General features: G+C 35.8%; 1 protein-coding gene across 3 annotated transcripts in view; it reads left to right on the plus strand.

Moving 5' to 3' along the window:
• The window catches only part of LOC140150539 (rho GTPase-activating protein 15-like), a 129,994-nt gene extending 109,431 nt beyond the window's left edge, over positions 1–20,563 (plus strand). For all 3 annotated transcript variants that reach the window (XM_072172569.1, XM_072172572.1, XM_072172570.1), the window contains 9 exons: positions 659–853; positions 1,914–2,024; positions 2,860–2,958; positions 5,348–5,462; positions 12,900–13,001; positions 14,869–15,048; positions 15,954–16,091; positions 17,791–17,896; positions 18,623–20,563. In XM_072172569.1, coding sequence (XP_072028670.1) covers positions 659–853; positions 1,914–2,024; positions 2,860–2,958; positions 5,348–5,462; positions 12,900–13,001; positions 14,869–15,048; positions 15,954–16,091; positions 17,791–17,896; positions 18,623–18,791 — 1,215 coding nt within the window. In that variant the 3' untranslated portion in view covers positions 18,792–20,563. The remainder of the gene's footprint in view (positions 1–658; positions 854–1,913; positions 2,025–2,859; positions 2,959–5,347; positions 5,463–12,899; positions 13,002–14,868; positions 15,049–15,953; positions 16,092–17,790; positions 17,897–18,622) is intronic.
• Positions 20,564–27,679: the final 7,116 nt, after the last annotated feature.

The raw sequence follows: 27,679 nt of genomic DNA on the forward strand, positions 1-27,679 counted from the left end.
ACACGAGTGGAATAGTGAAGTAAAATCCTAAAAATATTGCAGTTGGAGTTTACAAATCTGGATTTTCATTCCTTGTATTTATAAAAAACATAACTAAGTACAAACATATCAAAAAAAACTCAATTTTGCGAAAGAAACAATGTCTAGAGTACACAGCTGCCTTAAGAGAATAAAGGTATTGTTTCAAGAATCTGTTGTGCATCCATCCTCTCATATAACACAGGAGTTTTTGTTACATGAGATACCAGGTGAGTTGTTCTTCACCAAAATGAATGGTGTCATGTGTTATACAAGATGATACATGTACAACAATGATTACAAACAATACCTTTATTCTCAGTCTTAAACACTTTTATGCAAATAAATAGGGTGTTAATATTAATAGATTATGGCTATGTGTCCCAGTGGTTAAGGTCCTGTGTTTGATCCTGGTGGAGGCAAATATCATTAACAATTATGCACTCTCTGCATTACTGTGTTTGAATATGTATACAGTGGCTGACAAAGACCTTGCAGTCAGTTCCGATCATTGTAATATGCCTGGCTGTTAATACACCTTGCCTTACCCTGAGCATCATGGGAGATAAATGTAGTGCTGTTTTAGACTTGAATCAAGAGTACTTAAACAATTTTGTTGTTTCTATTTGTAATTTGTTAGAATGTGAGGAGGCGATACTCGGATTTAGACGGGAACGAGTTGTCTCCAGAAGCTATGGCCAGAGAAAAGGAAGGTATCTTAAATCGTGCCAAGCTAGATGATGGAAGAAAGTCAACCAAAGTGAAATTTGTCAACTCATATGCAGTCCTCACAGGGTCAACATTAACTTTCTACAAAGACCAAAAAATAGCTGAGGTGAGTGATAGCAGTGATAGTTATATCATCAGTCACATAGCGTGAGTCATCCTATTTGGAGGGGACCAGCCATGATTCTAATGATTCTGGCTACTAATACAAGGAATGTTGTCCTCATTCATAATCTGATACTATCTGTTAAATGACGAGCGGTCAGAAATTTTGAGCCATATTATGTTTACGTGGTGATCTTGGGAGCACTGGCCCTGATTGGGGGCACAAGCCGTTTTTCAGCAATTATCCTATGCGATTTACTACATTTTCAAATTGATTGGGGGGCTCATGCCCCCCTGTGCCTTATGATGCTATGCCACTGTAAGTAGATTTTACAAAGTTGTAAACAAGAGAGTTGTTTTAGAGTGTTTAGAAGACTAGTCTCACACAAATCACTGCTGGAATGATGTCCCTTGACTAGACTGGGACTGGTCTCCAGGTTTCTGATTTGTCAGTATTGATAGGTATGTCATTTATTATAGTACAATAGTTGGGTTACAAGAAGTATCACAGGGACATTTCATTCAGAAGAAACCTGTATAATATTGGTTCTGGTTTGAAAGTCAAATTCAAAAATACAGTGATCATGGGGGATAATTTTGTTTTGAATGCTTCTGTTTCGCCTTTCATGATTCCAGTTCCACTGTCCGTTATTTACTGCCTTTTAATTGTACATATTCTGTTTCATTTATAAGCAGCAGTGAACCATTTTATTTTAATACAAAGTTTCTCTTTGTAAGCTTACTGACTTAGTCAGCTTATGAACGTCTGTAGCTCCTAACTGATGTGGCTATATTGTTCATACTTGTATTCTCTGTAAAAAAATCACTTTTGTAAAGCAAACTATCATTAATAAAGGCTGGAGGAAACTTGAAACATATGATGAAGTGCTCATTTTGATTGCTAATTAGCCCCGATATAGTTATGCATTAGAATTTGTATTGCATTTGGGGGAAAATGCATAACAAAACCTATAAACAAAATGTCCATGGCTACTCCAACCACCTCTTTTTGCTCAGTCCTGCATTTATGCTGGTATTTTTTCCTATTTCCATCTCTTCAACAGAGAGCTGGTTCTCCCATCGGCACACCAGAGTACAGTACAGCATTGTGGGGAGCTGAGGTAGAAATGCCTAATAAAAAACATGGCAAGAAATCAGGGACATTACAATTTGAGGTAAGAAAAGATAAACCTCAACTTCAGTTGGAAGTCCTCTTCTTGAAGATATTCATCAGGACTGCATAGATAGATTGTTATTTGTAAATTCCTCTTACATACAACCGTTTCGAAAACTACCAGTTTTCATTATCGATGCTATTGTTGCAGTGCTGATCTGCATACAGTTGATGTTTTCTACTGCTTAGCAACAGAGTTGCCAGCTGATTTTCCGTCAGTTATCAAGTCGTCAAAAATATGACTTCTGTTGTTATGCCCTTCATCTCAGTTCATGGTTGTGCCATGTAGTAAGAAAACTCCAAATCTCCACACTTTGATATCCATTTTGTTGTTGTAGGCTTTCCTTTTTGTATACTGTTTATATATACCGTACTGACACAAGTAAGTCCCACCTTTGAGTAAAGTCCCACCCCAATATTTCAAAAAATGCCACAAATTGTAAAAAAAATTATATATAAAAAAAAGTCTATTAATAATTTCAAAATGCATTGGATTTGTATCCATTTTGAAATCATTAATATACTATGACATGAACACAAATTATAACTTAACATATTGAAGACACTGTTTTTTGTTTTGTTTTTAAATTCGAGTATAATCCCACCCCCTAATTTTTGTAATTTTTCACCTAAAAAGGGGTGGGACTATACTCAGGTCAGTAGGTATGGTAAATATTTAAGATACATGTACTATAAATGAGAGAGAGAGAGGAGGGGTATATATAGTATTGAAATTCCTAATCTTGATGATACTGTGTACTTAAATTCTTGGCCCAAAGGTAATTTATAATGAGCATCCATAATTTATATGTACTTCAATTTATTTTTGTTCCAAGCTTCGTGAATTATCAGGGCAGACATTACTACTGCAAGCTGAAAATGACAGGCAGACATATGATTGGTACGAGGCTATCACAGGAGCAATTGAAGCTTTGGTAAGTCTGAGAATCCATCTTACAATTAATTTATCACACATATTAAATCAACTGTAAGATCAATCTGAAGTCAGGAAATCTTTAACATCATAGAGGATTTAAAGAATCTGGGCTTCGCCATGTTTGTATGTGGTTCTTGTTTGTGTTGTGCCGATAACACGTGCTAATTGCTGCTTGCAAAACCTTTGTAACACTCTAAAGCTTAAAGAAGCAAATTATCGTTGGCTATCGATATCAGGCTTGTGCCAATAAATGCTGAAGGTGCCCTGTGTTGGTCTCCATGCGTAATAAACCAATATGACAGATTTACCATAGCATTACACAGGGCTATTCTGAGTCTGTCCTTTTTGGGTTTAATCTCCTTGGTTACTGCACACATCAGGAATGTTCCAACTTCATACCTGCCAACTACTCCGATTTTCGCGGAGTCACTCCGATTTTCCGAGTTTTAAACCCCCGAAATTCGATGTCTTCAGTGGTCAGCCTGAATCCTCTAACATTCTATTAAATTTAGTAGATCCATTAAATTAGAGTTCTGGAACAAACCATATTTATTTTCTGGGAATTTAATCCACAGATTTATTCACAATATTTCGGCCCTAGTTGATTTTAAATGGGTGTTGACAAATTAGCAGCCACACCTTGATATAATTTGAGCCATCTGCTTATAGCTGTATAGTAGTGTAATGTAAATGTACTATAGCTTTCTATGGGAACTGAGTCTGTAACATTTGAGGTGGCATCAATGGAACAGTAATGTAGCACTTTAATGTGCAGGGTACTTTCTCAAGGATCCATTAGGTTTTATGAAACCAATCATTCTAGGGTGCTCATTATTTAAAGGGTTCTTATGGGCTACATGTTAATGCTTGTAGTCCAAAATGTGTGCTGATTTGTTAATGTGTCATTAGGGAATTGGGTTATTCCTGTTGAAATCCATACATCCCCTATAGGGTGCACAATAGTAATAAATTTCCCTATACTTTGTGTACAAAATGGCCTCTATTCAAATGGCTCTACCTACCTTACGAAGCGACTCAATTTTTCAAAGTGATGTTTTCCTGACTGACAAACAAACAAGCAAGTAAACAAACTAAATTAAATATATTGGTGGCCATTGAATTTTCGACCTACCGGACCACGAATGCAATACACTTTTTTCACCCAATTTTCAAAATAGAAGCACTTGTGATTTTACCTAGAAGCAGCTGGTTTGAGAAATACATGAAAAATCTGAATAAAAGACCAGAATCTTTTCCAATCTTGGCTGATGCTTAGATTCAAGCCTACATTTATTACCTGGCACAAATTTTTACCAAAATCTGCACAATTTTTTTGGTTTTTAATATTGATTTATAGGTGGGTAACTTTTACCGAAATGTAAAAACACCGCAGATCAGGACGGAATCCCACAAGAGACATTATTTGGTGATGTGAAATCTTCAGAAGACATGACCTTAATCTCCCACACAGGGGGTGTAATTTTCAAATGGAGTCACTCATTTAGGTAACCCCATTTGAAATTCACACTCCCTGTGTAGAAGATTAAGATCATGTCTTCCATGGGAGATGTATGATTTTCAACTGGAATAGCCCATTGGGCATCAGTAGTAATGTGGTTTTTAAAATTACAAGAAAAGAGGTTTGGGATTTTAATTTGATTTGATTTGATTTATTGATAATCCAGGCAAACATACATACAAAAGCAGAAAAAAAGCCAAAAAAATAAATAAATACAAATAGTCAACGGGGTCCCTGGTGGATTCCCTAATAGCGAACTAAATCACTTTTAAGTGGGTCTCTGATAACTCCGATGTTGACGAAAAAGAAAATATTTTATATGCAAAAAAAAATTGCAATATGAGTCATCAAGGAGACATTGAATTTATTCTGAAAAAGATCTGCCATTTAATTTAACCCCCTGAGCATTACCTGCCGATTTAACATTGCCGCTGATTGGTCAGTTACATGACATTTTCACTTTAATCACCAACCAGAATGGAGCTTTGCAAATAATGCACCCAAATTTTTTGCGTGGTGAAATTATTCTTACAATGTTGCTGATTGGGCCAATTGATAAGGCAAATTTTTTTTGGCCAATCGGCAGGTAGTTCTCATGGGGTTAACAATTGAAAGTGGAAAAGTGTCTATTTCAACCTCTTTGTGAGTAAGTAATTTAGGGCCATAGTATTGAGGAGTAGCTATCCTGCGGAAAGAAGATGAAATAATGGGGGTTAAGTTTAAGTTGTTGTTATTTGATTTGATTTATATTTTGTTGATTTAGAATCTCATGATATAAGTTGTTATTTTGAGCTAGTGACTCTTTGTAGATGAAGAAGCCTGCTACAATGCTGTCATGTCCTTATGTTTGATTTGTTTTATATTACAGGGACCAGGCCAGAGCAGGTATCATGCCCAGTTCAGTCCAGAAGAAGGAGAGTTTATGTTTTCCCACTCGGGCCCTGGTAGCGGTAGCTCGGCGGTCCTTGCGCCGGTGAAACTTGGTGAGGTTAACTTAAGGGATACAGTAAACCGCAATCTGATTGGCAACAAGGGTGGTTTGTATCGACGGGAGAGGCCTAGATCGGCGTATGATTTGCGCCAGAAGGATCTTCCCCCTGTATCCAAGTCTATGTCCAAGAAGGATCACCCCCTGTGTTCAAGAAACTTGGTAAGGATATTGTGTCAGGTGATATAGGCCTGATGTGTCTTGATTTTGAGGATTTGGGTTTTTTGTCGTTGTGGATTGCTTCTTATGTATTTGATGGTGTAGTTATGGTGGTGGGCTGGCGAGCATGGCAGGTGTATGCACACTACTTTCCACTAGCTATCTGCAATTAATTACAAATAACTCACTCATAAAGTTACTCACTTAGTACACACTCAATTACTATAGTATGTATAATATAAATGGAAGGATGGCCATAATAGAGCAAAGCTCCAAAGAACTATGACCACCCCATATAAAACAGCTACTCTTTTCCTGAAACATTAAAAATGATGGCATTTATACAGCACCTTTCACATGTATCAAAGCGTTAGAATATGTATGATCATTTCTCTGCATGGCGCTCATTGGACAATAGTCATAACAGCTCCCCATTTCACCCCTGGGTAGAGAGAGGCAAGTGAGGTAAAGCGCCTTGCCCAAGTGCACAACACGATGACACTCCCGGGACTCAAACTAATCCTCTGACATTCCTCATTCAAATGTTTCTCAATGAGAGAATTTAGCTTTTGGTGATGTATTTTTTTTTCATTACTTGCAAATGAATTTGGCTAATTTTCTTTACAACATTGAACAGGGATCCCAGGTTCAAATCCTGTAAAGGAATTAACCCCATTTTCGGCATGGTTTCTGACAATCGAGTCACAAAAATTAAAGACTTGGAACAAGTCTAAGCATTCAAAATCTTGAGTATATGCCTAAATTTTGCTCTGATTTTCACTTTTTTGTGTTACTTTAATTAAATACCGGTAGTTGGTTATAAAAATGAAGCATGTCTTTTCCAAAAATTAGAATGCATAAACTGAAATTAGTCTTAGTACAAGTCTTTGGGCTTGATTGTCACATCATACAAAAAACACATGTTTTTGGCCCTTATTTCCAAAAATTGGTCAAATATTAAATTTTGACTTTTATTAGTTAGGACTAACTAAAGGATTAGGATTTAGCTATGTTTCATTTGGTAAAACATGATAATATTTGTTTAATCCAAAAAAATTAGTGCTGTATTTTTCTGGAACATGGAGTAATTTCATATCTGTTCCAATACGAAAAGTAACAATTTCATACATGTTTTTCAAAGGTTACACCATATACTGCTAATTGTTGTGCTTTGGGTGCTTTTGTAACTGTTACACATCACATACATGATGCTTCTTGTAACACATAGGATACACATAGTTCACTAACCACATGCACTGCTACAAGCACACACTGCTTAGCTTGTATGAATGGAAACTTTCCGCATTTAACTATATCTTGCTATTGATTATAGGTTAATGAACGAGTATTACTTGTTGGGAGTGAAATTAGACAAAATAATGCACGAGCCCGAAGGGGGGAGTTCATTAGACGCATCAACATCAGCGCAAGTGCATTATTTTGTCGAATTTCTCGAGCAACAAGTAATACACGTTCATTAACCTATTTCATACACGAGAAGGAAAAAACATGTGATTTTTGCCGTTTTTATAACAAAATTATCACTAAAAATATTGGAAAAAAGAACCAAATATAAATGCATCAACCCGCCCAAATATGAATCAAGCCTACGCAACGCGAACACGTGTGCAAGCACTGCACGTGTAAGTACGCAATATACACAATCAATGCATGGTTTGGATTTTTCTAATGATTATTTTGATTGGTTCGCACTATCTAAGAGTGTATGAAAAGTAAAATAATGGGCATTTTTGGATGTGATTTTAAAACAATTTCTTTCTGAAACTTTTGCACTTTAGTCATGTTTAACAATGGTCAATTAAAGATCAATTATGAATGTTGAAATGACAACTCTGTATGTGTTTATGTCAAAGGTCAAATGTATGTGGACGAAACTATTAAGCAGATGCAAAGGGAGATAATGTTGATTTAACTTTAGCATAAAGAAGGAAGAAATTTTGATCACAAATAAAAAATATAAATGGTTTTATATAAAGTCACAATATTTTTGGGCATGAAATTTCCTTGATTTTAATAAAACATTCATTTTAGCAGCATATAATTGTCTTAAAAATTGATACATTTTCTTAAAGGTCTTCAGGGAAAAATATTTGGGAGCAGGAAAATTTGTTACAAATCCATGTCACTCATGAAATTGATGACATTTTAATGCATACAAACATTTCATGCTTTATAGTGGATCCAAAAGTGGATTGAAATGAAAACAATTTAATTGTGAAAGAAGATTGAGATTTACAAGTGAATACTTGATTTTCTTCATCAGATCTGCAAGACCCCTCAACATTGATGATTGATAGGATGATCTGTTTCAAATACATGGCACACTTGTGCAACTCAACTGCAAAGTTGTGATATGTACTCATTTGAACAAAAATTCCCCAAATATGCCAACCATTTTTATTCTTGATTGTGCTGGGTGTCACTGAAAGAACTGTACCTTGGGAAAAAGAATGGAATAGTGTATGATAATTGAGAATACACCAGCTCTCATATATTTTGCTTAGCTTATATTTAGCACCCGCCCCATTTACAGGTTGCAAGTTGACAGGCACCTGTTGTATAGTAGCTCAATCAAACATCACACCGTCACCCTCATAACCATAACTACATCTCTTTTGATGTATTCCACAAGTTAATGAAGGATGCAGCTGGAAATTTGATTAATTATGTGTTTATTACTCAGAAAATCAAAATTGCAAATGAGAAACATGTAATAATGACTTAGGCAGTTTGGTTATAAGGGTGACGACACACTTTCTTTCCCGCTTTAGCATTTTGGTACACCAAAGTATCCTTATGCAAAACAGCCCATTTGCAAGAATTTGCAAATTTCATTGATTGAGAGGGGTACTTTTCTTAAGCAAAAATCACAACATAAGGCTTCAGAGTGAACACTGATATGCATGCAATTGTTATTTTCTATTTAGATTTCAGATTTGGTTATAAGAGACCTGAAACGAAAAGTGGTTAACTTTTGTTGCCTTCACACATAACACCCAGCTGATAGTCATAACCATTCACTCAATATAGTTATTGGAAATGTAGTTGTAGCACCTTGCCTGGCTTTGCTATGTATTTCACATACCAGTGTTGTGTCATGTGTGATTAATCCATCATCCCATAGTCAGTGTTAGTCTTCATGGTCCATGTCATATTCCCTGATAACAGTTGTACATTGTGTACTCCGATGGTTTGTGTTAGTTGTATTTAGTCTGTTGTTAGTTGTGTACTATCATTAGGAGGTTACCTAAGGTTTATTATATATAAGTTATACTGGATGTGAGCTTGATTGTACCAGATTGACCTAATGATAGGACTGTTTGCAGCTGCATTCCTCTTGTGCACAAGATCAGATTTTACTGCTTCCCTGTGATGGATCAACTTTGTAATTTCAGGGCATCATATTGTTTAATTACTTGGTCCAGAAATGCCCATTGTGGTTGATTCCTGTGTTATGTCTCAGATACAATAGTCATAATGAGGAGAAAAGGTACAAATGTGGCAAACGGATGTAGAGATTCATGTTACTCAAGAGGTTAGTCTGAATTATATGAACAAATGAGTGACTTTTCTGTCTGGTACACAATATTTTGGGCTATCTTATTTGAGATCCCCCCCCCCCCCCCCAGATGAAGATGAGTTTACTATTCCACTTTCATGTGAACTAAAACTGGAATGTTTTGCTCAATTTATCGTAAGATTCAGTTTCAGATTAGGATTTTGCCCATTTTATTTGGAATTCCAAAATTGTCCATACCTTTTACACTGGTTTGGATGAAAATTGCCCATTTCATGAAGACTTACGATCAATCTTACACTTGATATATAATAGGGGATTACATGTTGTAAATCAATCGTAAGGCTGTGTAAAACGGGCCCTGTAATGACTAAATCTGTTGAATCAAATTTGAATTTCAAAATCTTTTGTAAGGGGGATGTGGTTTACAACTGCATGGAATAGCCATTTCATGTTCTGGATCCAACTTCTATGCCCATCATATGGATTAACTTATAGTTTGATAAGCTCATAATTGGCAGGAATTGTTAGGCTTTTACCGATACGCTGACGTGATGCTTCTGGCGAGATGTCACAAGACAATTCTCAATATAAAAAAATATTGATATTAAACCGCACTGTTATAGGCCGGCTGATTACGAGTTGATAAAACTAGTAGTGTATTTTCCAGTTGAAACCTTCACCTGTGCTATGTAGATCTGTAAACTTGAATTGTCAAAAAGTGAATAAAGCAATTATACATGTGTACGGGGCACAGTGACATCGCCCCGATATCTTCATAGTAGAAATCGCCATGGTAGGTTGAATCCACAGCCACCTATGACCATTTTATTAGGACCTTATGAGATGCATATTATTAGCGAAGTGACTTGACTAAGGCTACTGACAATCCGGGTAATTGATTTCTCGCTCTGTGAGCAAGCTTGTATACGACATTGCGGTCAATGGTTATACTCTCTCCACTTGAGTGAGTGCCGCTATAGCCTGCTGCGCGCTGTAGTCCATATAGGACCAACGCAATATAAAATTGAGAGTTTTGGTCAAATTTTGACTTCAAAGCGCACGGCCAATTTTCAAAGCGCACGCTAACGACTATAATATCTGTTCAACACGTATTTTCAAGTGTATGAGACCACATCTGGTTTCTTGAGAAAAATTCATTTACGGAGATATTCATCATTTTGTAACCCAGTATCCGAAGATTTTCGTCTGATATCAAAATCGTGCATAGCAATTCACGTGTATGGATCCCGTGTATTCATTTTAATGTCTCTGCTGCACCAAATAATTATTAGCCAGGCGATGTCGGTGTGCGGGGGGCATGTACAGTAAGTTGTAGGTATTATGTCTATATCATTTAACATTGGGTCTGTCTCAGTGATCCAGATAGATAGATATTCACCGTGTCCCATGTCTCATGTGCCTGATTTGTGGGTGATGTGTGATTTGATCTTGTTGGACTCTCTGTGGTTGAACCTGAAGACAAGGAAGCTGTCATGTTTGGAATTAAGGAAGCTGTTTGTCATCCAGTGTATTCTCACATATATTCACCATGTTGGTTACATATCCTCTCTCTTTATATATATTACCCCCATATCCCATTCATTATTACCTAACTCCTGTCTACCCAACTTACTGGTAGGTATAGTGTATGCATTTACTTATTTATGGGGATGTTATGATATGAAGAGTCCAATTAATTCTCATTACACACATGCAAGAAACAATATATCTTCAATTGTTGCAAAAACTCTTTAGAAATGTCTCGGTTTCAAAAACTTGTATCAAATTCAAGTTGGATAATAGTGATCTGATTTTTTGAAGCATTGAAAGCAATATGTTGAGCATACAATATTAAAAAGTGTGAGAAAGAAGGGCAATCATTTTAAGGTATATTGTTGTTGCAAATAACATTTACAATGCTTTCCAAAACGATGATTACATGGATTTGGTTCCTACATAATTGATTTGTGAAATCAGATAAGAGATTAAAAGGATCGCCTGACCATCATATCTTGAATTCTGTATCCAATGTTTTTTTATTAATAAATGCAAATAATTAAAAACAGATAACCCAATTTTTATGAACATTTGCTTAAACACGACCTAGGATATCAAATACTCCAGAAAGCATTACATTGTGTGTGCAGACTCCTTGCCTACTCAATAAGAGAATTAAGTGAAACACTTCATATCAGAAAACAAAGCAACTTATTTCATAATATTCATGTTGTTGATGAAGGAGTATTTACAAGCTGTGTCAAAATGACTGGTACCCATCAGTTTACAGTGATTATGGACAAGATTTACACATAAAATTCAACATAAGATCAAGTTATATTAGAAAAGGTGATAAAACTATCAATTACATATCGGGAGTAAAAAGCAGGCTTGTGCATTAAACATCAACACTGACAGGTACCACGATTTGTGATACAGCTTGTATTGTTTTATTTACCAAATATAACTATAAAATATTTAATTCATTTAACGGACACTTCCTGCTAATTATATTTAATCATGCTTCTCATTTGCAAGTATATATTATGTTCACATTCAGTACTCACATTGCAATATTTATATATTTATTTTAATCATTTCATTGCTTTTTAAATACTTTTGATTTTCAATTTGCATGTATTGCTATTAAAATTGACAGCTTATATAGTTAGTAGATAATTGTGAAGCAAAGTTGATTTATTTCCCTAAGATTTCATTTTTTAACTGAAACATATTTTAGGTTTCTGAAAATATGTGGTACAGACCAATTAGTCAAATTTCTTATGTTATAGTCATTACTCAAATTTAATGGAATGGTGACAGTTTTACATATGCTAAATAACTACCAAACAAATTCAAATGTACTCAAAGCCTGTAGTTCTCCAGATATATCTCAAAATTTGCATATGTGACACGATCTGGTCCATGGGAGCCAAAGGAGGCATTTTTGAAAATTGAGTTTCTGTAATTATTACATTATACATACAATAGGCTATCATTTACTGAAAAGGTCTAGCATACGTGGTTCTAAAGTTATGAAGTTTTTTGATGTCTATTTTCTTATGTATTTCATTGTTTTTTACTCCATATTTTTACCTTTATCTCAGTTTCAAATTTGCCGCCTTTGGCCCCCATGGGCCAGATCGTGTCACATACATGTATGAGCTCTATACTGAACAAGATCCACTAAAATAAACACAATAAAATTTGGGTTTTAGCATATTTTGCTCTCAATTTGGAGTAATTTATCATTTAGAAAAAAGCAAAAAGATTAATATTTTTATTTGTCCATATTTCTTTTACTTATGTTGCTTATACGTGTATATATCAGATCTTTTTTATCATGAAGTTTAATTTTAATTTTAATCACATTTAACTGTTCCAGTTGGTGACTATCTGTACATGCATAAAGCAGACTTGAATCAATTTTGTTATGTCTCAGATGACTCTGTGGAACAGATAGTAAATGACTTGTCATTTCATTTTGCCAGCAGTTTTCAAGAATTATTTAAAATCATCTGCAAAGCTATTATGCTCACTTTATGTTTGCTGATTTCCTGCAACTTTCTATTTCATCACTTCTGCTGACTTCAGGCAATCTGAGCAATCAATGGAGCAGTAAGGTGCAGGGAACCAGTATGACTTAAATGCTGTGTACTGTAGATTATGCCACTCTGCATATACATGTAAATTAACAATTCATTTCATTTCTTGCTACCTTTTCACCTCCAACAGAGAGTAATGATAAGGAAAAGAACAAGATCAAAAACAAGTTAAAGAGCTTCATTACACGCAGGCCGACAATAGAAAGCCTTCAGAAACAAGGCATCATGCGGGGTGAGTGAGTTCATTGATTGGTATTTGTGAACAATAGTGTCCACATTGATTTGAAATCTCTCTGAAAAGTGAAGCAAGATTAGTTGGTTTTAAGGTTCTTTTAAGTGTGATTGAAAACAATTTCAGTGTTCACACCAAATACATGCTTACAGTATATAGGCGAATTTGGCTTCAAATTACCCATGATGCATCACCACCGTGATTTGATGGATATTTGACAGCCAGAAGGGAAGGAATGTTGCATCCTACAATCGAGAGTAAATGCCGAGTGATAAAATGCTGAAAGCAGCCATGCACCAGGGATTGTTTCCCTGATCAGGGGTTGCTGAATGCGGCCATACACCAGCAGCGATCAGGAGTTGCTCTACTTTATTTGGAGTTAGGTAGTGACATAACTGCATGATTCCATGGTTTACAATATCTTATCGTGCGCGATAGCCTATTCTTGCAGAGCGTATACACACACATACAAGGGCGGTTTGTTGACTTTCTTGTGGTATAACAGTGTTGACTTGACTACCAAATTTGAGGTGATGAATCAAGTTCAGAAGCCGCTGGTATAAAAATATGCCAGCAAATTAACATCGTATCAATAAACAATGAGTGGGATGATGGAGTGACCTAACTGAAAATAGTGATCCTACTCTAGTGACTGGTTAGTATGATAGCATCATGATTGATAGAAGCTGCATGCCCATCACAAACAAAATGGTCTAGCGTTTAGCAGTCCTACAATACTTATATGACACACTAACAGGACACTGAAGAATCATGCATGGTAAAGTATCTGTATATTATACTTCACTACATATAATGTCCAAATATTCCTTGCCATGGAATGCTATAATTCCTTGCTTAGATCATGTAGGCCAGTCTAAGTAAGGCACACACAAATTGCTTGTTGTACATGTACATACATTATTACTGACATCATCATTGAAATATGTGTGTGCTGCTTAAAATCATTCACAAACCATATTACCTTAGTGGACTCATGGACTCAAGAATACTTATGAACTTAACAGGATTCATTTTTCTTAGCATATTTTACAGCTGTGTTCATATGCAAATTCATATAGAATCTTTGACTCATAATCAAAGGGTTTGCTGTACGTAGGTATACAATCAGTACCAAATAGACAGGAAATGTTGGGTTCTCATATCTCCATGTGGAATATAATGAAAGACAGAGATAAAAAGACTTGATCGCGTCTGACGTCATCAAACTCGAGCAGGGTTTGTTTTCAAGTGTCGTGATGATGACTTGCTGAACGTGTTGGTATAACTGGGTGCCTTATTGTTAATTTTGCACCTTCAAACATACAAACCATCTCACAAGTTATGTCTTTATAGTAGGAAACTTTCTTTCCTGAAGGCACCAATGCCTAGAAAAGTTGCTTTTTGCCTTGTAAAGTATGTACTTTTTCGCCATTTTCTGCTATTCCTTTTCTCTGATCGGCACCAGATAAATCGGCCTTCCTTTTACGTGCTATTAATCAATCAAGAATCGTAGGGAACTTGATTGACAGTGACGTCAGATGCGATAAATCTTTCATTATAGTGAACCAAGTGATGCGTTTTATTATATGTTGCATTTTTTGTTGCGATTACCCTGTTAAGTATAAATTGCCACCGTAACGAAGCCTGATTAGTTACACCAATAAAAGTAGAGCGATAGGGTGCATTACTACATGGAAAAGGGTGCATTACATTTAGGCAGTTGATATTGCTGGCATCTCTACAGAAGTATTGGCATGTAATACCTGTGGCAAATAGTATAGCCCCAGGTTTGTGGAAACTGCTGCAATAATGGGTATCAAATTAATTATGCCTTACAATTTGACTATTATTTTCTTTTCCATTTCAGAGGAAAATGTGTTTGGTAAACAGCTTGCTCATCTGTGTGAGAAAGAGAGAACAATGGTGCCTACTTTTGTGACTAAGTGTATATCAGCCATTGATAAGAGAGGCCTACAAGTAGATGGTATCTACAGAGTCAGTGGCAATCTCTCACTTATACAGAAACTTAGATTTCAAATTGATCAAGGTAAGGTTTCTTGGTATTACTAACTTTTCATATGCAGTTATTGTCCTTGTATTATTCAATAAAAAGAGAAAGGGTTTTTAAGAGCCAGTATGTAGCATTTTGCGGTTGACACAAGCACAATGACAGTTTTCCACTGCAGGTGAAATATGTGCAAAAAACATTGAGAAGAAGAACAAAGCCCAAATAAAGGTAATCGCTTAAAGGTTACCATCAAAATAAAGGTTAACATATGCCGACTGCTCAGTGCCAGAAGTGGGTAGGTGCCATGTGTAGATGAGTACAATGCACTTACCCACTTCTGGCACTGAGCAGTCGATGTATATGTGAAGTTGGTACATTAGTTAAGGGCATATAATATAAACATGAATAAATGCATTGTTTTGAATAAGTTGAAGACCCCATATTAAAATGAAGTTATAAAATCACACATAGTTTTTGTTCTCATCAATGTTATATGCTTATTTATACCTGTACTGGCCAAGGAAGATATAATATACCAGGGGTCCAGGCTCAAATCCTGGTCAAGCATCTGTTGTGTCATGTAACACGGGCGACATCATTATTTTTAGCGTAAAACAATGAGGAGAATTTTATCCTCATTCTTAAACACTTCAATTCAAATAAAAATATCATATGTATACCAAATTTTAATCAAATTAAATCCTGCATTTTACAAGGAATTACCTAGGGCTTAAAATCGATCAGTCCTGTTGTTGCTATGGGCCTCCAATTGGTTCAAATATCGAGTACGCGTATAGCGTCAATGCACAGGCGCTGAACCATGTTATATCATGTCATATCACACCGGGAAGAACCAATAAAATTGCAGATTAAGTGTTTTATTTTGTAAAGCATTTGAAATAAAGCCTGCATAAATTTATTTCTGTATTTTTATTATTTTGTAGAAATTCCAGTTGACTTTGATTCATCCCCGTACAAAGAAGACATCCATGTGCTCACAGGTGCCCTTAAGCTTTACTTCAGGGAATTACCAGAACCAGTGCTCACCTTTGGTGCCTATGATCCACTCATTGCAGCAATTCGTAAGTTATTTTTAAAATTACTCCAAATGATGTACAGCAGTTTGTGATCTGTTATGCTTCTTTGTTTGTTTGTTTGTTTGTTTAACCAGTCGGTCCGGGCAGATTCACACTTGGGTTCTGCTGGGACCAGGCTCGAGGCCAAGCTGAAGTTGCTATAAGCAATTAATGAAGAGGAAAAACAAACAGAATTGAAGAAATGCATCCGGGGCATCTGCATGGTTTGCTTTGCTTTGCAAAGTAAACCACACAGATGATGCGAACGCATCATTGTTAAACAGTGATGAACAACAGCAAAAAATAATTGAATCCCTTTCAACAACAAAAACAAGCTAAATATAATTATGATAAACAGAGATTTTAAACAAATCTCTCATCAAATATTTGACTTACTTGATATTTCATCCCACATCAATTTCATCAGAAAGTGAGGTAGAGCGGTAAACACCTAGTTGTGTGACCCACAGGGTAACCTATGACTTGATGATCGGTTTGTAGATGCCAGATAGCACATGTCTCCCTTGTCTTGGTTGAGGTCTAAATATATAACTCGCGTGATTATTTCATGGGAAACATGAGCATTTATGTTATAGAAGAGACCTTGCTGAAAGCAAAACCACATCAGATTGTCATTCTACCATGCATTAAGAATTTAGGTGCAGACAGTTTTCAAACTTCACCCCTCCTTTCACATTGGCAGTTTTGATATTTCCTGCCCAGAGATGATTCAAGAAACCAACTTCAGGTCACAAGACATTGTATAATTATGTCATAAATCAAGTGATAATCATATACACCTTGTTGTACTAATGCTGGGCACTTACTGCATTATTTGTTCCTGAGGCTTGTGGGTTTATTCCTGTGCATTATACACTATAAATCACAGAGTTGTTTTTTTTATATGTGGCAGTTAACCTGCTTTTTTACTTTAATCTTGTTAAGGGCTGGGGTATGAACGTTTGGACAGTATTTATTTTGGGACATCAGAGCACATCAGACATATCGAATTGCATTCTGAATACGAAGAATGTCATTCTGATATCAAATAATTTTCATTTTTGAAATTCGCAATTTAATACACATTTTATGGCAAATCATGAAAAATTGATATTTTTGATATTTAACAGTACTTGAAGTAAACTTTATAAATCTGATGATTTATACTTAAAGTGTATGTAGGTGGGATGAAAAGCCGACGATCAATTGAAAATTTTGACCTTTCATTATTGAAGATATGGATTTTTTTTCCCAAAACACCAAAAAAAAATAGGTCTTTTTGGGAAAAAATCCATATCTTCAATATGAAAGGTCAAAATTTTCAATTGACCGTCGGCTTTTCCTCCCGTATACATACACTTTAAGAATATATCATTAGATTTATATAATTTACCGAGGACTGTTATATATCAAAATTTGAAAAATATCAAATTTTTATAATTTGTCATAAAATTTGTATTATATTGTGATTTTCAAAAAATGAAAATTATTTGATATCAGAAAGACATGCTTCGTATTCAGAATGCAATTCGATAGGTCTGAGGTGCTCTTATGTCCTACAAAAAATGCTGTCGAAACGCAATAAACGCTCATTTTAGATCCCTTAATGGGGTAAATAATGGAATGTGGGTGGGATTTTAAACAAACTTCACAATGAAACATCTGATTTGGACAAATATCTTTCTTCATTTGATGTGTATTACAGGTTTACCAGACAACAATGTTAAGTTGAATATATTTAAAGAAGTGATGCGGACATTACCCAGGGTCAATTTAGAGTCACTTAAAGTGCTACTAGAACATCTCTCACGGTAAGTCAGTCAATCATAGAATAAATAGATTAAATAGTATAGAAACATTCTGTAATCTCAATTGCTCCTCAAATTCAAACAAAGACAACAATTTCATCTCTGTATGTTATTATTGATTATTGGGATAATACATAATGAGATATTGCTTTGAGTATAATACCTTATATCCTTGAATAGTCGCCCTTGGGGGGCGTTGCATTTTCCAAAAGAGGGCGTTTATTAGAGGTCATTTATAGAACAATAATTCCCGTTAAAATCATTAGGTAAGCTTAAAACTCATGATGAACTATGAACTTAGGAACGATGACTTCCGGTTTGCTTCCGGGTTTACGGACAATAGTGATCGTGTGTGCACCTTGGTAAAGTTACTACACAAGATAGCATGGAAATATTAGCATTTTTGAAACATCTTGGTTGGAAAAAAAATGGTGGGGGGCGTTTAATTGAAGGGGGCAACTATTTGAGGATATACGATGTGTAAATATATATGTCCCTGTTTGCTCATTTTAGAATTATAAAATGTTTTTTGACAACCAGGAAACTGTTGTGTTTGCTGGGTACATTTACATGAAGAAATTTATATCATATTTTGTGATTTCTGACACTGCAGAGTAAAATAAAAATCTATTTGTGTGAAAACATGTTGACTGTTAAAAACAAAATTAAAAAAATATTACTGCTAATTACAGAAATGTTTGTTTACTTTCTCCAATTTCATTTTGACAGCATCGTAGCCAATTCTCAGCATAACCGTATGACGGCTCAGAGTGTAGCCATAGTGTTTGGTCCAACGCTGATGTGGTCACAAAAAGAGTCCTTTAATATTGCAATGAATATGGTCCAGCAGAACCAGTGCATAGAATTCTTATTGACAGAGTACAAAAACATATTTTGACATGGCTGCGGAATTTTGCAACTTGGACACTAGAGCATGGATGCTGCAGATGGGTGTGGTATGGCTACTTGAACCAGACAACATTGCCTTACATCGGTGCAGAATTTGAGACGGACGAGTATACCACACGTAGCAAATCACAAACATCAAAAAGTGATCAGAAATCTTCAAGTTGCCCAAAGCATTTTATTGTGCGGTGGGTGGCGTTATGCATGTCATAAGGTTGCTGTTTTAACTTAACCGTGTGCCTTACAGGTTTATAATCATTCAATCAGGTCTAAGAAACATACAAACTTTTGTGATATATGTATGAGGAAGCATTGATGTATTAACAGTCATACAATTCACGCTACTGGATGATTTGAATAGTTAGTTGGCATTGTAAGCATTTGATTTCCTGTAGTTGAATGATTTTACCAAGTGCTATAAGTTATAATGATCAAAGAAGTTAGACTGTGTGAGTCTGCTCCAAATAGCCCTCTGTGTAATATCATGAGAAATCCACTGGCCAGCTTGGATTGTCACACATAAGGCTCAACATAAAGTACATCTGTTATTTGTAGTCTAAAAGGCTCAAAATTGGCGTCTTTAACACAGAGGCATTATATACAAAGGTTTACCCAATTATTGCTTCATAGCAAATATAATGTGCACAGTGCTTTACAAGTAGATAGCAAACCAATGTACACTAGGAAGCCAATTGTGCTGGGCAAATGGGGGAAACAATCTGCATGTACATTATTGTGCCCCAGTGGCGTAACTAGGGGGCAAGGGGGGCAACGTGCCCCGGGCACCACTTTAGGAGGGTGCCGAATTGACCAATTCATCATCAATTCTGCACCCCTTCAAGCGGTGAAAGTCAAAATTTTTGCATTTCAACACAAATATTCATTTTGATCAATTTATGACTGATCAACTTCATTATAACCAAAATTAATTAGTGGTATTTGTGCAAATTTTCTTGTGCTCCACGCTCAATAGTTTTCAAGATTTTTTTGGGAGGGGGGGGGGTGGAGGGGCGCCACTATATATCCTTAGCCCCGGGCGCCACAACCCCTAGCTACGCCACTGTTGTGCCCTGCATGAGTACAGATTCTCCTTGTCTATACCATTTTCACCCTGATGTGGCAGTGACATCTGGGCACATTTCATTGGGCACAGCTTCAAATCACTAGCGGTCACTCAAAGCGCTGGCACACCTAAAGACACTGCAATAGATGCGTGCACGATTCGGCTGTCTCAACATGTTGACGTCACTATAACATCGGGGTGAAAAATGGTATAGCCCCGACATCTTAGATAGATGGATTCAGGATCGGTTGGTTCAGGCTTGAATATTTTGTTAAGGTTTGATCACAATTACTCTTCCCTTCCATCTGGTAGAAGAATGTGAAACAAGAAATTCCAAGATCAGTGATTGTTTCTCATTGCTTATCACAAGAGAAGCTGAGAACTAGGATTTGGAGTATTGTGTCTATTTATTTATACCATATATTGGTGTCAGCACCTGCTCTAGCTTCTTAACCCCATGAAAACTACCTGCCGATTGGTCAAAAAGAAGTTTTCATTATTAATTGGACATACTTCCCCTGTAGTATGGCTTTATCTATATCTTCCACATCTGGAGTGAGTATTTTAAATGGAAGTTACCCAACTGTCTATTCTATTTGAAACTTATACTCCCTCTGTGGAAGACTTAAGCTAAATCTTCCACAGGGGTAGTGTGGATTTTAAATGGAATAGCCCATTATGAGTAGGATTGTTGTAGATAATAAATAAACTGGTCCCAAAAAGTAACTTACCAGGTAAGAAATTCGTCTGTCAAGTTCAAACGACAAATCGTATTATACTGAATAGCATATGAGTGGAAGCGGTGTACATTTATGCGGAGTTTGACACCTCATTTGTCGCAAACAGATCAAAACTTTTGAAGTTATGCTCATTTGAACAAGCCTACTATCAAATTTGAAAGTTGCAGGTCCGCCCCAATGAATTCACACAATAAACAGACACATGAAAGGATGTTCAGAACTTTTATTCTTCATCCTCACAAGAAGCAATAGGAAAGTTAGCCATGCAAAGAAGAAGAGGAGAGCACTGATTACACCTGTATACTGCCAACCATCTCAAGTGGTATGAGTGCAACTTTCATTCCAGTGGATAGGTTCGGTTAAATAAGCATAACTTCAAAAATACTCATCCGTTTGCAACAAATGAGGTGTAAAATTGGCGTCAATTAACACTGCTTCCACTCATATCCCATTTAGTGTAACACAATTTGTCGTTTGAATTTGACAGACAAATTTCTTACCTGGTAAGTTTCTTTTTTGGAGCAGTTTAGTTAATTTTGTTAGCCAAATCCATTTGAATTTTGTTAGAACATGGCACCATGTGCCACCACATTTCTGGGTAGTCTTGTGTTGGATTCTGTGTTTGGGCTTACAGCCACAAATAATACTTTGCATGAGAGACAGTGTAATTGTGATCACATCAGTTACAAAGAAAATCACTAATAATAACAGGGTTCCTATGGTCCTTGAAAGTCCTTAAATTTGAAAATACCTTTTCAAGGCCTTGAAAGTCCTGAAAATTTGCACAAGGTCCTTGAAAGTCCTTGATAATTGGAATTTTATAATTTTCACAAAATTTAGGGAGTGGAGAGGAGCTGTCACTTTCGTTAATACACAGCTTTTTGTGTTGTAGTAAGTCCTTGAAAATCATGCTTTTGGACCTTGAAAGTCCTTGAAAAGTCCTTGAATTGTAAAGGCTTCAAGGTGCAGGAACCCTGTGTGATATATTGATTTCCTCAAAAGGAGTACAACCCCCACATACACACTTTGCTCTTAATTGAATTTAACAGAGATCTATTAATTGTTTGTTGTGTTTGCAACATATATATTTTTATCAAAAAAAACTATTTTGGTGTAAGTTGATATGTATATGTTATTTACAGTAATTTATTATATGAGATGCTTGGAACAAAGTGCATAGTTCACATTGAAATTTTAATGATTAAATCTATGCAGCAAGTTTGTTCTCTATTGGAAGTTGACCTTTGACCTTCAACCTACACCATGAGGTCACTTATACTCAAGATTAAAAAAAAAAAAAAAGAAAAGAAGTTTGTCTCAAAGCTCACGAGAAATTTAAAAACAAATGCGAAGTCCGATTTTTGCAGATTTTTTTCTGGAAAAAAATATAAAAAATTTTTGTTAAATAAAAAAAATGTCCGCATTTGTTTTTTGTCAAATCGTGGGATTTTACAAACGCGCTTTTTTTTGGCCTAATAGATTTTAGTTGACTCTTTGGTACTTTTCAGAATGCTTTGCCAAGTATGTGTTTATCAATGCACACATTGTCACTGACTTCAATTTCAATCGCCAGTGCTTTCTGGAATTCAGTATAAAGCTGAAATGAGAATAATCCATGGGTATATGGTATAGGGATGTACCTGTTTTAATAGGTTGAAGTGCGTATCTCTCTTTTGAAGTGATTAGTGACGAAGGAGCACAAGCCAGCTGGTACCGAATAGAATCATGATGCAAATAAGAGAGATTAGAAAGCAAGTATAGATGCAACCAGTATGTTTGTTTGTTTTTTGGGTTTTTTTTTGGGGGGGTGTGACTTGTAACGCTAAAAACCGCAAAGCTGCTGAATATATGTGTCCAGAAGTTGATAGCGTTTTAGAGAGAATTGAAATGTGGCACTGTCTGATCCAACCAGAGCAAATGCACCAATTGTGCAATTACATTTTAAATCTGCCATACCCTTGTGGAAGATTTAAGACAAATCTTAATCTTGCACAGGGGTAGTGTGGATTCAAATGGACTAGCCCACTGTGACATTGAGGCACAAGGAGAGAGGGAGGGAGGGAGCAATCAAGTATCATCAAACATTTTTAAGGCCTTAAATGAAGTGTAATCAATGGTTGCATTTGCAGAAGCCAATGTTTTTAAACAGTTAATTTTTATTGCTATTTTTCTTAAGGTATGATGCAAGCAAACTATATTTTATTGTTTTTATGAACTTCTTTTCAAAAACCAAATTGTGTATTGGTGTTTTGAAGCATGAGAGAGGTTTCTATCTGCTTCTTATGTTCTTTCATAACCATGTGCAGCCTCGGTTACATCCAAAGTGTTGTGTTTGTACTTTAAAGCAAGATTTCTAGAAAAGAGGGAAGATTTTATTGTTGGAATTTTATATACCCATAGATTAATAACATAAGATTGTGCTCCAACAGGCAAAGTCCAGCATCATCTGTTCATTCTACACCTGTTATAGCCCTCATGAATATTCTCATTGCATATACAAAGTATTGGGATTTTGTTTGTTGGGTCGCTATCCATTTCTATTTATTAGTCTATGCGGGTTCCACTAAGCAGTGTTACAGTTTGTTCAGCTTCTAATTGGCAAAAAAATGTGACTCATTACACAGTTGGGCGCAGCACTTACGCTATTCGCAATTTGCGTAATGTGTGCCTGGCGCACGCTTATGCATATTTCCGCAAGCATAAGCTGACTGGTTAACAAAGTTCTTTGTATCTGATCCAGAATGTTCACTTGTTTGTGTATGTTTCAACAAGACCTGTTGTCTTTTTCAACACTTGATGGGTAGTGACTGCTATTGGCAACTGACGCTAGAAGTAGTTCCAGTGTTGATCTTGGAGTTGCCAGTCTGTTTTCAGGAACTCATCAAATATGTGAGATATAGTTGGTACTGCCCTTCGCAGTCACTACCCATCAAGTGCTGATAAAGACAACAGGTGTTGTTGAAACGTACACAAGTATGTGAACATTCTGGATCAGATACAAAGAACTTTTTTAACCAGTTTAGATAGATAGATAGATAGATAACAATCTTTATTCAGGTTATTTCATACGGATCCTGATGAATCTGTTCAATCAAGCATAAGTTGAGTCTATATTGACACACACACAGTAATAAAAACATTACAACAAAAAACATTTTTCCAATTATAAGCCGAACAACCTATAATACCCTTGTGGTGTTGTAACTAGAGAATAATAAAAGAAAAGCACGAGGCAGCCATTTGATTTTCTGTTTTTTGTGTGTTAAATGTTGATGTGCTGCCTGCAGTAAGACTTGGCAGGTGCTCCTTGTAGAGTGACAGTCATATTTCATTTGTAAATAGAATTACCTTCTGTAATTTTTGTTAAAAAACTTTATGATGTATATACCGGATTACTATTGTAATTATGTGTATGTAAACAAAGCATGTTACTCCCTCTAATTATTATATCCCACCATGTTGTATTTCTTTTCTGCTGTCCATATATTATTCTTATTGATATGATGCTATTTTATTAGTTATAAACCCGGAACCTGAATGAATGTTGTTTTATGCATTGGATAAATTCAGCCGCAAGCACGCTTATCAAATGTTTGAGGTTTTGTTGAGTTTATAGATTATGAGATTTTCCATGCATATTTGTGTTAACCCCATGAGAACTACCTGCCTATTGGTCAAAAAGAAGTTTTCATTATCAATTGGACCAATCAGCAACATTATTAGAATGATTTCACCATGCAAAAAAATTGGGGTGAATCATTTGCAAAGCTCCATTCCGATTGGTGATTAAAATGAAGATATCACGTAATTGACCAATCAGAGGTAATGTTAGATCAGCAGGTAGTGCTCAGAGGGTTAACCAATAATGTAACAAGTAAATGGGCGCACATCTGTATCTGAACACATGCATGATGGGTCTCTAGAACAGTTTTTGATTCTGGGTTCTGATTTTCTGATCAAGTGATTACAGGTAAATACTCTAACATACCTGTTGTGTCCATGTAGCGTACTAAGCATGTATGCAATGCAAGGCGCATGTATGCTTTCTTCTGTACCACGCTATGTGTGTGTGTTTATCGCTGAGCCACTAACGTTCCGAGTGTTCGAGCTTTTCCAAGAATTAACTAATTTACCTGTAGCTTTGTTTGGGGCTCTGTTCGTCTTCTCGATGTTTGTAGCAACTGCAAAATGCATGCAAAACATTAAACTATATATATTTATATATTTTGGGCTTTGACCTCTTTAAAAATTGGGCAGGACAAACCAAAATTGCTGGTCACAAAAAAAGTTTCGCATCATTTGGATATGGGAGATTACTTATATATGTAATTATTGATTTGTTTTACTGGCTTCTCTGTAACTTGACATGGCTTAATTCCACAAGCATCTGTGGTCCTTCGACCTCTCAATCAACCCCCTCCTCTTCTGTCTGTCTTGGGCCTGATGTTGAGCATCCTGCAGCGGCATCCTGATGTTTTCTTGCCTTTGGGCTTTCCATCTGGTAGGCAGGCAGCCTGGTGGCCTAGGGACAGTGAAGTCAGAGGTGGTTATTGCAAATAACAATAGCTAAAGACATGTGATATTTACATGTGTTTTACAAGAAGATGTGATGATATATGCAATGAGGTTTGTTGTATCCCGATTTTGTCTCTTACCATGTGATCAGTATAGAACAAGTAATGAATGATAAACCCAAGGTTTGAAATGTGTCCTCTTGTTGCAATTATTTAGGCCATCATGGTGAACTATGTGATAAATCTTGAGAGTGTGTGATGAGCATTCAAGAATGACATATGGTGTGTGACACTGTCTTCTAAACCTAGATATAGAACTAAGTATGCTCTATCACCATAGGTTTTGTAATCACTTTCTCCTCAGGTCTCTTTTCATGACCCACCTAGATCTTGGATTACTTCACTCAAAATGGTGTCCATGATTAGTTGTTATATAACTCATACAAATATTCTTGTCATTTGATTGGTTAATTAACATTGATTTTGCTACTTTTTGCATCAGCTGCAAAATGACTATTGCACTCCATGTGGGTGCATTTTTTTATTTTCCAATTTACCCTGTGATCCCAGAGTGCTCAATGCTTAAGTTAGCCTTTAGCACATTAGGGCAAGATTGAGACTACGCACTGATCATAAACTTTACCACCTGGACTCTGAGATATTTGAATTTACCTATTGTCATGTTGAATTACACAATTAAGTGGAGGAAAAGTTCATTTGAATGAGTGATATAAAACAAGTATTCAATTTTTGTATCTATACAGAGGAAAGAATATTTTCATTCAGTGAAACATGATTGTTTTCACCTCATGAAAATATTCTTACCGTTGTACTCATAAACATTTAATATTTGTATACTGTATGCGCCAAATAATTTGATAAGAGAATGTGCACTCCATGTAACTAATTTGTTATTTTGGATTGTCACAAATGGTGATCAAATAGTGTACCTGTGGCAGTTTCTTAGATATCTTATATATCTTAGAGTATACATGAGAGATACCAAGAGTTGTAGATAGTACACATATAGTGTGTTATCAGCAGTGTTTCACATAGAAGCAAATACTTCAAATATAGTTTGCCAGATGCATGGCAGAGTAAATGCAGAGGGACATGCAAACATGGTGGTATCCACTTGTTCAGTTGAATTCAAATTAATATGTGCATATCTCAATGGGCGGCAGAAACCTCATATGTACTTTTGGCCCATGAACCTGGATAAAGCCTTGTAGCTATAGACTTTATATTGAAGAGGTTGCTTCATCATCCATGTTCAAGGCCAAAAGTACATGCAGGAAACTCCTCATAATTTTACTTTTGGCTCTTGAAAATGGATAAAGCCTTGTAGGTGTAGACTTTATATTGAATGCATTGCTTCATTCATGTTCAAGGGCAAAAAGTACACATGAGGTTTTTCCCACCCAGTGACAATATCTCAATGGCCCATGTGTGTGCTCACATCCCATTGGTCTCACCATCCTTTCCACACCATATTTTCATCTACCTAATAATGCAACTTCAGTGTGACATAAATCATGATCATGTAATACATACAGTAACAAGACAAAAGTATTGTTATATTTTTATTTCTTATTTGATATTTTTAAAACTTGCTATATTTTATTGTATGAATAGATGGAGAAGCAATTTTTAGCATTCTGTATTATTAATGATAATGTGAAAGACAATTGCTATAATATTATAATATTGTGAATGTGTGTAATAAAAGTTACAGTGAGCTCTGTCACAGGATTAGTTGAATGCAAATTGTAATATGCAAATTAGGTCATTAAGGTAAATCATATGCCTCCCTGTCACATTGTGTCTATAATCATCATGGGGCAAATCTGTAATCAGATTTGTTCCAAAACTCACTTGATACAAATTATTACTTTGCATAAACGGTATCTTGTGGTTCAGTATTAATATATGTACTTTATTGTTATTTGATATTGTCAGCAAGAATTGGATCTGATTAGTAATGCATTTAGTGACATGTCAAAAAAAGGCTCAAAATTCTACCACAATTGGTGATGATGATGATGATCTATGAAGTGCCTTAAATCAATTATCCAAAACTCTTAAAATAATAAACATGCAAGGTAATCCTTGCCATTAAGCTAGACTATAACTAAGCAAATCATTTGACAAAAATATATAGAGTAGAATTTCATCTACAAGCATATATGCCTCTAAATGAGTTTTTTATTACAAAAAAGGCAGACACCCACCACATTATTTGGAGTTTGAGCAACTATATTACTGATGATACATGCGGCTGTAAAATGTGTATTATTCTAAGACCAACCTATTGTAATGTTTTTATAGAGTGTGTCTGCGTTTCATTTAAAAAAAGCCTAATTTAGAGGCATACCGTAAACGGTCGCCTAATGGGCGCACCTGGGTCCTTGGCCTTGGAGTAAATTTCATGCGTGAATAGAGAACTCCCTCCTCTAAAAATCCCAACCAGAATTAAAGGTATGTGCCCTTATTTGCTGGTGGGATTTTTATGGGAGGGCACTTAAAAAAAATTCCAGTTATGTCAAGGGATCACATAGCGCCA

The sequence above is a fragment of the Amphiura filiformis genome, chromosome 4, assembly GCF_039555335.1.
Source record: "Amphiura filiformis chromosome 4, Afil_fr2py, whole genome shotgun sequence".
In the NCBI taxonomy this organism is placed as follows: domain Eukaryota; kingdom Metazoa; phylum Echinodermata; class Ophiuroidea; order Amphilepidida; family Amphiuridae; genus Amphiura; species Amphiura filiformis.